Source organism: Seriola aureovittata, chromosome 21 (assembly GCF_021018895.1).
Source record: "Seriola aureovittata isolate HTS-2021-v1 ecotype China chromosome 21, ASM2101889v1, whole genome shotgun sequence".
Lineage (NCBI taxonomy): Eukaryota > Metazoa > Chordata > Actinopteri > Carangiformes > Carangidae > Seriola > Seriola aureovittata.
This window is the reverse complement of record NC_079384.1, coordinates 16,686,336-16,698,989: the sequence shown is the minus strand read 5'-3', so window position 1 is coordinate 16,698,989 and position 12,654 is coordinate 16,686,336. Positions and strand designations below refer to the sequence as shown.

General features: G+C 40.6%; 1 protein-coding gene across 1 annotated transcript; it reads right to left on the bottom strand.

The window, feature by feature from the left end:
* Positions 1 to 417: 417 nt before the first annotated feature.
* On the bottom strand, positions 418 to 10,048 carry meox1 (mesenchyme homeobox 1). The gene is made up of 3 exons (XM_056366541.1): positions 8,775 to 10,048; positions 4,070 to 4,242; positions 418 to 1,199 (listed from the first exon to the last, which is right to left on the bottom strand). The coding sequence occupies exons 1-3, from the start codon at positions 9,274 to 9,276 to the stop codon at positions 1,077 to 1,079; spliced, it is 798 nt and encodes a 265-aa protein (XP_056222516.1). The 5' UTR covers positions 9,277 to 10,048; the 3' UTR covers positions 418 to 1,076.
* Positions 10,049 to 12,654: the final 2,606 nt, after the last annotated feature.

Sequence of the window (12,654 nt, the reverse complement as noted above, 5' to 3'; positions counted from 1 at the left end):
CCATTTCTCTGGCTCTGGCACAGGAAGCTTGTGTCCTTATTATTAATCATGGCTACAAAGGCTCTGATTGGCTAGCTGTTTTTCCAACTGAGGAAATAGCCACCAATGAGCATACCATCAGACCTGTTACACCTGACTCAATTAAAAAAAACAAAACCTAATATATGGGTGGCATCTCTGGAACTAGGCTTAAATAATATTTCATGCTTAAAAAGACATGCAAGTACACAACTATACATGCATGATTGATTACCTTTGATGTCAGCTGCTAACATCAATAGCAAATGGAAGCAAACTTAGCAAGTTAATATCTGACCAAATCGACTACACATGATAAAACCGTCAGCCAAGGAAACCTACTGTTCAATCATAACTCGGTTGTTATGGTTGGAAGAAATTATCAAGATATTTTCCCCATTTTGCAGCAGATGATTTATTCTATTTGCAGAAACAGGCAACATCTGTGTTTTATCAATAATATTCAAAATGTATAAAAAAAGAATAGTAAAAAATGTTTGACAGAAAAAAAACTATATTCTAGGTGAAGAAACTAACAAAATGAAAAAAAACAACATCTGATTCAGAGGCACTTATGGCTTGGCAACACTTGTGCAGTCTGAGTTTTCCCAGGTGGTTGTAGTCAAGCGTCAAAGGCCGTGATTACAATATTGGAACCAAAGGGGATACCCTCAAACACAATCACATCACGGTCTGATAAGTCATCACTGGCCTTAAAGCCACTGTATGACTGTACAACGAGCGCAAGTATCATCTCTGCAACAAGAGGTGGCCTCTAAAAACAGTATTTAGTACTTATCAATAGTGTATCAAAATGCAGTTCATTATGGACAGAAATCAACTATTTACAACAGAAAACAAAAAAGGAGATGCTCAGTGATTTCATCTTGGGAATAATGAAAAAAAGTCTCTAGAATTATTTGATTCTTGCAGCTTTCCAAAGAAATGAGCAAAAGTTGCATTGTGCTGCATCAGTGTCCAGTTGACCCCAGTCTCTTTCTGTGTGCTACAGGTGATCAGCATCTCCTTTTCATTATGCTCCACCCCCTCCCCCTTGTTCATTCAGAGCTGGGCGAGGCAGCCGAGTCTATGTCGTCATTTTCCAGGTCGTTCGGGGAAGCCGACTGTCCTCCTTTCACCCTCTTCCACTTCATCCTCCGGTTCTGGAACCACACTTTCACCTGTGGCACAGAAGCAAAATTGTTACCTTAGAGATTATAATGTCACATTAATATGGACAGAGCCAGATTAAAACCATTTTAAAAAGGGACTGCGTTTAACAGTTTTATTATAGTGTCATCAGGATATACTGAGATAATTGTGATAAATTTGCTTCAGACATAACTTCCTGGTGTTCCACCTTTGTAGTAATTTAATATTAATGCAGTTGAACATTAACCTGCAACTATTTTAATAATTTATTACTTAAAATTAATTAAAAATTCACTGGTTCTAGCCTGTCAAATAGGAATATTAGCTGGTTTTCTTTGTCCTCTATGAAAAATAAATTAGTTGTAGCGCTACTAGTGTATAACAGTTAATACTATGAATAAATACTGAGCTGCATAAGAACTTAAAACAATAAGTGTCTGTAACACACAGATACAGTGCAGAATGTGTTTTTTCACCACATATGAACCTGTAACAGGATCACTGTGGCTGTTCTTTCTGCTTTGCAACATGGTCAGCAGAAAAATGGACAAATAATCTCCCACAAATCTCCCAGCGCAGTATATAAACTGGCTGGGTTTGGTTGGCCTTGCAAGTTGCATGAATTGTCAGACTCAGTGTCAGAGCTCAGCTCAATTCTGGCTCAGAACCTGTGCTAGTGCAGGCAGAGAGTATCGTATGGACAGCAGGTCAGAAGAGTCAGCTATCAGGATGTCAGCCTACACAGGACGTAAGTTTACTCACAACGTGGATAGTGCTCATTTGTATCACTGCATTGTTCTGAAATGAGAATATCATGCTTTAACTGTCTGGCCAAGAACAGCAGTAAAAGCATACACTTCCTGAGAGTTGGGAAAATTCGAGGGAAAAGGTGGCAGAAACTTTAGTTACATCTGCAATGGAGAACCCTCAGCCAGGGTGTTATACACTTATTAAACATGGTAGCAGACTGCATGACCTGTGCTATATAACTCATTTATAACAACCAGTCCAACAGCTACTATGTAGATCATTCATTCAATAGTGATACAAGGCTCAGTGTCAAGTTAAATCTGAGCTTGTGTCATGCTTAAGTTACGAAGTAATGAATGTTTCTATTTTGGATATTGCAGCTTTTAAATTTGCTGAGTGTTAAATGGGTATTTATGGATTGACTAAACTCTCCAGAAACAACAATGTGTTAGTCCGTCTCTCAATACTTTGGTTCCCAGCCCCAAGCCCACGGACTCCCACTGAAGATATGACTTTATGTTATTTTTTTAAGGTCCAGTTATTTCCTTAAAAGGCCAGGCACTGTAGTTTTTGTTGTGCATTTGTTGGGGACTATTTTCAGCAGCTGATGGATACACATTTGGTGCCCTACTGCTGTTTACAGCAGCAGGATGTTGTGTGTGAGATTGAGTCGGCAAAAGTTCCATGTGTGTATTTATGGTAATGAAGGAAAGTCACCCAGTGCAACAGTGTGGCTCACTGATGTGCTTTTAATTGTTTCTGCACAACAGTGGAGCTCTATGGCTCAGAGGAATGAGATATATCCTAGGATAAATTTGTTGTAGGTTTGCGTCTTCTATGGAATTTGTTGTCAGTAGGAAAATTAAAACTATCACCAACATTATGCTTTAAGGCAGAAAAAAAACAAACATTCATACCTGTTGAATTAGGTCATAATGCAAAGAGACAAAGCTCAATGCTCTTTTACTTAGAAAAGCACACACAGTAAGTTAAAAAACGTGTTAAAAGCATCTACATTCAATCTATGAGGTGATTGTTGCAGTTCATATCTCTGTTTCTCTGTGGCTGTCCAACCTGTGTGCAGTTTAAGCTGGATTTCTGAGGTCAGGGAAGTGTTGGGTGACCTCTGTACGTCACACTGAGCATCTCCCCCTTCATCTCTGAGACTCAGATGAATCTGTTCCCACATACTGCAGCCTCTTCGTCTCCGGGTTCCTCTGCTCATCGTGACTGATTGAAAGGACGGCATATCGCCAAAGAGCGTAGGATGAGTTGGAAAACACCGGCAAGTTGCAGTGGGAGCTCTGAGTGAAGATGGAACCTGGCTGCATGTGCGGTTTGAGTGTGTTGGTCTCTCTGTACAAATGTGTGCGTGAGTGTGTGTGTGAGTGTGTTTTTCAGGGGTCTGCGAAATAGATTTAGCAGCAGACGGCAGTATGTGTGGTCACTGTGGCACCATGGCCTCATTAGGAGGAGCTGGGACACTGGGCCTGACAGACAGAGTGGGGCTTTATCCAGCAGCATCGACACATGTTCGCCCGATTTCATCAGGTCTGGAGCTGCCGCCCACTCATTAAAGCTGCATGTCATTCAGCTGCGACCACAGGATGAAAAGTATTCTGGAAAATATGCTTCATTGAAATTTAAATGCAACTCTGTTTATGCCATTAATTATCATATGTATAGTGAATATAGAGTCATTTCGAACACTCTCCACCTTAAAAAAATAGATGACGACCTTTTTAGAAGGTTTGTTTGTTAAACTTTTTCTGGTCCATTTTTTTTATTTTTAATTTTAAGCTCCATGATAATCTTAAACCACTTGGGTTATTAAGGTGTTAGTTTAAGCTGGTGGTTTATTTTTCTTTTTATAGGCGAAATTTTCATTGGGAATTCTGCTGCTGAAAAGGTGGAATCCATTTTTCTCTCTCAAATCTTTTAGTATTTGTAACATAAACCTTTCTACAAAGATTTCAACTAGATTTTGGGGCTTCTGGTATAAAATATATCTTCTCCAAAATCGCATTACTGTTTTCTCATTATTTACCTCATTCCTCTTGCAGAGGTGTAAATACAAATAGATGTACAGCTACTGTGAAATGATAATCATTATCCTTTAACATCCTCGTGTGAGGGGACGGTGGTGTACCTGTCTCTCTGTGAGGTCCAGGTTGACGGCGATCTCGTAGCGGCGGAGCCTGGTCAGGTAGTTGTGGTGGGTGAACTCGGCTTCCAGCTCCCTCAGCTGCTCCTTGGTGAACGCCGTGCGCTCTTTCCGGGCCTTGCAGCTGGAGTCCACCTTAAAACTGGACTCCTGGATATCTGGAGAGAGAAAATGCGTTTCACACAAGCTGTGGGGTGAAGTTGCTCTTGCCCTGTTTGTCTACTTCTCAAATAGTTCTCTCAAAGAAAACACACTCTATGTTATTTCATCGAGGGTTATGCATATATTCCTTCTTTTTTTTTTTAAATCACATTTGCTTAAAACAGAGCAAAAATAAATACAAAAGGTTTTACATATGATGGCACCACTTGACCGTCTATTTTCACTTTATTCACAGCTAATCTGATTTGAATTAGCTGTCCATTAATTTTGTGACCAGCCCCTAGTTGACTATTAAAAAGACCTTAAGGACCTTTCCAACCAACAAACTACAACCTCAAAGACTCTTTAGTGGGAGGCCCCTCATATAGTAAACACCAAAACCAGCACTTTAAAAAGAGACCACCCTGACCTGAGCGTATGAGCCCTGTTCACCTGTATCCTTAGTATACAGGGAGCATGCAAGTACATATGTGCATGTGTTTTTTTGCTTGTACTCTGCCTGTATGAAGATATAAGTATAAATTTGTGCATTTGTACATTCATTCATGGTGTGTGTGAGAATGTGTCGGCACAGGGCAGGGGCCACCAAACCAGCCACAGAGGGACTGAGTTAGGAGAGGAATGCAGCGGAACATCGTTAAAGCCTCTAACAAAAGAACAAAGGTGCGGATGTGTCCAGGTCTGAGTACTATGTGGGTGTGTGTGTGTGTGTGTGTGTTTGTGTGTGTGTGCGTGTGTGAGAGATTTCCAACTGGAGCACTCAGGGGAGATTCACATTAACTCATCTCTGCATGACAGCAAATACATCAGAAAAAAAAGCGTGAGATGTCTCTATGAATGTGGCAGTGGGGTTAATATTTCATAAGACAAGGGATGTGCTAAGATTTATAGATTTCTCTGCCTCCATATTCCCTGTTAAAGGTGAAATTTTAAACCTCATTTACCAGGGTAAGTACAAATGAAAGCTAGCTGATCTGACTTTCAGTAAAACTTCTCTTGTGTATGAAAAGGAATGAGTTTTTTGGTAATAATTGTGCATTGGTAGCGACACTAGCAGCTGATGTAATCTCTAGAAAATGGTTCTAATTTGTCAAAGTGAGAAGTTTTTCTTGGTGCTTGCCAGAGCACCGGGCCAGAACGTGAAATGGACTGCAGTACCTGGTCCAGATGTGACTGGGCAGACCAGGACATGTGTGCGCATGTGAGCAGTTTGTGCATATCTGCTTAACGTGTGCAAACGCCAGGATGTGTGTGCTGGAGTGCCCATGTGTCACACCCGAGCGAAACCCTCTCACTCTGGTTTAAGTGTCACTAATGACACGCTGCCCTGAGTGTGCTGGTGCTGCCTGGCCTCGGCAGGTCTGGTCTGGAGCTGTGCCAGGCAGTTTTAGTTAGACTGAACACCTGGCAGGGGCACACACTGGCTCTCACTAAACAGACCCCCAATAAATATCCTGCACAGCCAGAGGCCGTAAACTTGCAGGGAGAAGGCTTCTGCACCCAGCAGGGTCCCAAAGACAAACAGCATTTGGTACCTTTCTTTTGGGCGGATGGTGCAAAAGCAGTTCGTCTTAATCAGGACTGAATTAAAGCTGCTGTAAAGTCACGATTGTTTTAAAGTAAAAACCCCAGGCGAAAATTACACGTTTGGCTGATCACATAATTTGCGTGTGTAAAAGTGGGAGCCGGGATATCACAATGAATTAGAATCTTTTATTAGTTACACTATTAAAACCCCTTATTTACGGTTAGTAAACAGTATTCAATTAATGAATGGTTAATACCACATTATAACACTTTGTCATGTATCTGTGAGCAGATATAAGATTATCTATAAGTGTTTACTTATATGCATGAATGGGTAAATTTTACTTGATCACATAAATTATACATAATTTATTTACACATTTATCAACACTTTTAAACCCACCTGTGATTGATCATATGTGTGTGTAAAATGTTGATAGATGCTTTATAACATACTGTAATCATCACGCAGGCTTATGCTTTTATTAACTGTTTATTCGTAATGGAGTTATATCATAAGAGGAGTTATAATTAGTGAAAAATACATTAATAAAAATAAGTGTAACAAAATAATGTGAATTTTAAAATGTCCTTATATTTGCTCACAACTATATCATAGTATGCTATAAACCATTTTTTAAGTGTTTATAAACTGGTAATAAATGTTAAGAGGGTGTAAAAATTAAGTGTTAATGTTTCGTTTTATAATTAAACTGAATTTTTTTATTATTCATATGTCAGTTTATCAGAAATTACAGAGAACATTAAGAAATATTGATATAAATAATAGTAATATGATAACACTAATAATATTTTTCATAGCATGTTTACTTGCTAATAGCAGAATGTTTACACGAACGTCTCTTTCTCTCGTTACATACTGTACTGTATTATAAAAAATACTGATCAAACTTTGGATTGAAGTCAATATCAGATAGCAGAGTGAGTGCAGGGTTTTGGACACGTCTCTGTGAAAGCACCACATTTTCATATCTGTATAAACACACACAGATACGAGCAGACTGTGTAGCAGCTCTGTCTGTAATGTGAATGCCTTCAGGACATTTTCCTAATATATGCTCTTCTACCAGCTTGAGCCATTCAAGACTGAATGGCTCTTTTTCTGAAACCAAGAGCTGATGTAGTGGTCAGACATGTTGCATGCACTCAGTGGGAGATTGTGTTACGGCTTAACGACAGGAAAATGTCAATGGATAAGAATGTAAAAAGTGGGCTCACAGGCAAGTGATTTTACCAGACGTGGTCTGGCATGTTTTCAGTGTAGTGAGTGGAGGTTACAATAAGGTAAGGAAGGGAGGGAGGGGGGAGAGGGGGTCTACACTCCCCCACCATCTTCTTCAATTAGGATTGTGTCTGTTGCAGATACAGGCCATGTAGATATTCCCCAAATAATTATTTGTGCTCTTTCTAATCTGATATACTTCAATTTGTTTGGACAAACTTTAATCCAGTTATACTCTGTTATAACTTCAGTGACAATATCTGGACAGTTATGCATCATGCAGCATATTAAACTCAACATTAAGATTTGTAAATGCTGAGTCTCACTGTCCATATGATTGAATCTCATTTAAAATATATACATTTTTTAAGCCAAAATTTACTAGACAACACAATGCTCTCTTGTATTTACTGCAAACATTTTCTTTCTTATTAAGTGCATAGGTTTAACCATCATCTTTGCAGTTTAGAAGAGTCTCTGAAGGAATGGGATGAATTGTGAATGCTGCAGATGTGTTGGACGTTGTTTTATTTTCATTCTGCCAGTGCGAAATTCAAAGTATTTAAACTTTCACACCTTTAGATGCAATTTAAACACGAACATTTCCTTTAGCCTGTTGCTCTTGCTATAAATATAACATGTAAGACCATCACAGATATAGTTACTTTTTTCTTCCTGTAAGTAAGTGTGAAATATGATAGGAGGGATAAATTACACTGTAATCCAAAATGCATACAGTGCTAACAACACCATTCTTATTATATGAGGATATGCAAGGACATGGAGCTCATTCTTTTGTGGCAAAACATGGTGAAGGTAGCATGTAATATGAATACTATCATCTTATGTCTTCTGGTGTATTTATTACATGATCTCTTTATTGTTTTCAATAGTTAAAAGTTCTTAAATTAACAATCATTTGCTCTTTTATCATCAACTACAGTGGGATTATGTGTGAATTTATTTGAACGATTCACTTCTGAGACTTATAAATCAAATAATAATAAATTCAGTCTGAAGCACCTGTGATGCCTTTTAACACTTTTCCCCCCATAACCCTGATGTCATTTTTTTTTTACCAGCATCATGTGGCTGTGACTGTTATAAAACAATGGTCTATTTCCAACGGATACAGGAGCGCAATGAAACGTTCAGATGCCTCGTTAATCATTTCAGCATTTTGTAAGCCCCCGAACAATAAGAGGATGCAACTGTTACTTAAAGTGTGTGTCTCGAACACAAATGTCTCGTCACCTACTCACCTTTCACATAGTGATCTGGTGAGAGTGCAGCTTTAAGATGGAAATAGAGGGAATTTGTGTCAATGCCAGCTGTGATATAGGGCGAGGAAGAAATCCTTAACCTTGACATATCTAAATGTTCAGGAGCAACAATGTCCGTATAGCATTTTTTACACTTGTCTATTGTTGCAGAGAAAATAATGGGAATCAATTTTTTCATTTCTAATCCAAGTAAATTAAGAAATTTTGCCAGATCAAGAGTTGAGCTGATTCCTTGGAACATTTCCATGTTTCCTCCCCATCTCTTCTCTATATTTCCACCACCACTATACACCAGTGTACAGTAGGAAAAAGAGGAATGTCCATTCTGATTTTTAATGCTCCCAAATGTGCATTTTATTAATATGTGTTTTCCTTTTCTAAGCCTCCTGTGATGAGCTTTTGGATGCTCTTCTTTTCCCTATAAACCAGAACACCCCAGCTGACTCCCATCAATCACAGCGTAAGCCTTACTCACCTGTGACATCTCTCTTCCTCTTATTGGAGCTCTTCTTGTCTGAGTCGGCCGACGCCACGCTTTGGGGTGAGTATTCTCCCTCCAGGCACCCGGGCACGGTACCTGGCAGCCTTTCTCCCCCTACACTGTCCAGCTCAGGCCCTCCACTCCCGCCGCCACCTACTACTGCGGGTGCGACGACAGGCGCGCAGGCCTCGGGTGCTCTCACCCTTGTCTCACAGGGGTTGAACTGCCAGTCAGCTCTCTGGTAACCCCCCTGGCTCTCTTGGTAGAGTCTGTCGTCTCGGGGGTAGGCTGCGTGCGGCGCGGTCGGCACCAGGCAGGAGCTGGAGAAGTCTGTGTAGGCCAGGAACTCGGGCTTCTGGTGAAGGGAGAAAGGGCCTTGCTGGTAGGGCGACTGGAGGTTTGCTCCCGGGACCCCTGAGTGTGGATTCCTCATGCAGCCCCAGATGGGACTGCTGGGGTGGGCGCTCCGCATGCAGCTGCTGGCTGGCTGATCCATGGTGATGCAGAAACACTTCACACACTCTTCAATAATGTCTTATTACAAGTCTTTTCGTGGTGAGGAATTTTAAAGCCCCCCCTTTAGAAAGTAAGTTAGGTCTTGAAATCTGTATCACTTCTGAGAAATATCCAGTCCAGCTGACTAAATGCACATCATCGTTTCACTGCATCCACCGCTGGAATACTCACTGCTGTCAGAGGCTGTTGACTCTTCCACAGTCCAGAACGCGTGAGGATAGACGCCTTCCTGTGACAACGTGTTTCCCTCTCTCTCTGGGAGCATGTGTGACGTCCTTTGGAGCACTCTGATTCCTGACACACTCTCACACACTTTCTCCCCTGGTCCTGCACTCACACACACACACTCTCTCTCCCTGACTGATCTGAGTGGTTTGTGGCTCGGCAGGAGAGCTGCATCCGCAACTGCATGACTCCCCTTCTCGGGCTGGCTGTTTTCACAACTCTTCTAAGGCATTCTTGACAAGTGAGCCCTCCTCCTTTTTAAACGTATAGGTGGGAAAGAGTGGCAAGTTTATGGAGTGTAACGTGAGATTGCAGAGGAGGAGCCCTGCCGGCCACATGTTGGTAGTACCCTCCAAACAACCCTGCTTCATCAACTATTAATCACGGGGGAAATTTTATATGCACATCTAATGGGCTTTCCAGACGTGGGGCTTTTTAAAGGGACATTGTCTGTAAAATATAAAGCGAGCACCCACCCACATGGGAGCTGTGGACCTCGACTTATTTCAGCTCCTTAGCACTTTCTGACACCCAATTTAGTTCCCTTTTTTTGACACCCTTTAGAGGAAAGTTAACCCTAACCCTTTCCCTCTGCACCCCTGATCCCTGCCTGTCCTGTCCAATCTAAAAACTTTTTTTTCTCTCTCTCACTTTGTGTGTGTGTGTGTGAGTGCGCACATTAATGCTACACACCCAAATCCACCTGGCTGGACTTTCCTTTACTTTGAGGTGATAGCAGGACTGGATTTGACATTGGTTACGCAGGCTCTCACACCTCTTGAGATTTTCTCACTTTAGTGAAACACAATATGAAATTTCAAAGCCATATTTCAAAAATACAAGCTCATATTTTCTCTTAGCAAACACTATAGCTGAGGGACTGTGCTATTTTTTCTTTCTGTTTCTGTGTGGAGCTCCTCTTACTCATTAGATATGACGTTTTAAGCAGTGGCGGCAATTGTGTGTGACAGCAATCATATGTAGATGAACCACATCTGGATCAAGCAAGGATGTAATTATTCAATTTTCTGATCACTGATTTTTAATCTCTGCACGCTACTCACGATAGAAGCCACTTCCCATGAAGTAATGTCTCTAATACCATTAAAACCTTTCTGGCTAAACCAAACTTTGGACTAAATTTCAGCGTATCCCTTACCCAATAAACCCACTGAACCACACTTTACAGAAATGCACAGTTTTGCCTCATACTGCTCATATTTGTGAGCTGAGGTCTGCCTTCCTCCTCGTGGTGTCCTCACTTTGCTCCTGACCTCTCAGACAGGAGGGGAGGTGGATCACACCTCCACCGAGAGGACAGGGGAAGAGAGAAGTAAAGATTTAGAGATGGAGGCTATGAGAGAAGAAGAAAGAACGGAGATAAAACCGTACCTTAAAAAGAAAGGCACAACTTGTTATGAGGTTCTGCTGGTGAGGGCTAGGGGAAAAAATAAAATCGGTTATAAACCAGATAAAATTACCCTTTATCATTGTCTGGACACTAAAATATAATCTGACCCTCTTTTGTAGACAAAGTCATTCAAGAAAAAACACAAAAAAGAGAGTGAAAAAATAAAAAAAGATCTGAATGTCCACTGTCTCAAAGGGAAATGGAAAAGGGAAAAAATAAAACAAGAGATAAAAAGAGGCCAAGAGAAAATCAGATTAGGAGAAAGCCAACAAAAAGCAGGAGAGGACTAAAATGAGAGAAGGAAGAGAAAGTCAGATAGAGCGAGCAAAAAAGAGAGAGACAGAAAGGAGAGTGTTTGAGGTCACACACCAAACCCTTTCCATTTACCCAGCGAATTGTTGAGCCATGAAGCATCCCTCGCTTTTACTGGCAGTCTGAGCCCCGGCCGCACCGCAGGGACCAGGGGTTACACTACATTTGTGGTCAGAGCAGGGGCCATCTGTGTGTCAGTATAAATTAAAGTGTGTGTGTCTGTGTGTGTGTGCTGTGAAAATATACGTCAGTGAGGCTGTGTGGTGCACGTGTCTCAGAGGAAGAGATAAATGGTGTTTGTATGTGTTTTTGTGAATGTGAGAGAGAGAAGTATTTTCTATTTTCTCTGTGCTGAGCAACTTACTGCTCACTGGCATTTTGTTCTCAGGACTGTGCATCATTTAATTCAATAAAGATTTATTGAAGAGGTCGGTCACTAACAGGAAAATAGGTTCACAGTTTATTCAAAAGATGTATTTCTATCATTGAGGTTTAATAAGAATTGATAGTGCAAAATAAGCTAACAAGCTACGTTAGCTTCCTCTATTTAGGATTCTCCAATTCAAGGTTCAGTTTTTTAGGCTGTCAATCTTAACATTTTTTTAACACTCTTAACAAATCCCACAAAAAGACCAAAACCAAGAATCCAACCAACCAACATCTACATTTCATGTTCTATATTGTCTGAGTCCAAAGCATGAGACACTGTATCTTAATCCTCTGTGCTGTAGAGCTCCATCCATAAACTATTAAAAAACACATAAAGAAACTATACTGTTGCACTGGGTGACATGTTCCGTCATTACCAATCCACACACACACCGTAGTTTATTTTGACTCACTCCCGCACACATCTTCCTGCTGCTGTAAATACTCACTAATACACCAAATGTGTATCCATCTGCATGTGAAAATAATCCTTAGATATATGCACAATCTACTTGTGTTTGAGTAATGTTTCCTAAAAACGACAGTGCCCAGCTGTTTAAGGAAATTACTGAACCTTTTTGAAAAATAAAACTTTGTATATGAGACCAGCTTTTAAAGATTTATGCCATTAGTAGTAATAAATAGGCCACAGACAGGGTAGGGAAGTCAGAAAGTATTCAGAGTTGGACTAAATCATTTACTGGTTTTGGTCTTTTCCTGGGATTTGTTGGCAATAAGAAAATTCTGAAATAACACCAGCCCCATCCTTTCAGAAACACTGAAGCTTAATTGTATTTTTATTTTTTTTTAATGACAAGCCAAATCTTCTTCAGTGTGTTGCTACATGTTTCACACAGTACTGTGGCGGTAATAAATGTGTGTGAGAAACCTGTTTGTGAACTCAAACTCAGTCAAACACACCACGGACTGCAGATAAATGAGCTGGACATGAGTCACATCTCCCCTCACCCTCCGGACAAC

Coding starts and splice junctions, on each gene's coding strand:
- meox1 (XM_056366541.1), bottom strand. CDS start 9,276: ATGGATCAGCCAGCCAGCAGCTGCATGCGGAGCGCCCACCCCAGCAGT. Junction 4,243..8,774: donor GAGGAAGAGAGATGTCACAG/GTGAGTAAGGCT, acceptor TTCTCTCTCCAG/ATATCCAGGAGTCCAGTTTT. Junction 1,200..4,069: donor TGGACCTCACAGAGAGACAG/GTACACCACCGT, acceptor TCTGTGCCACAG/GTGAAAGTGTGGTTCCAGAA.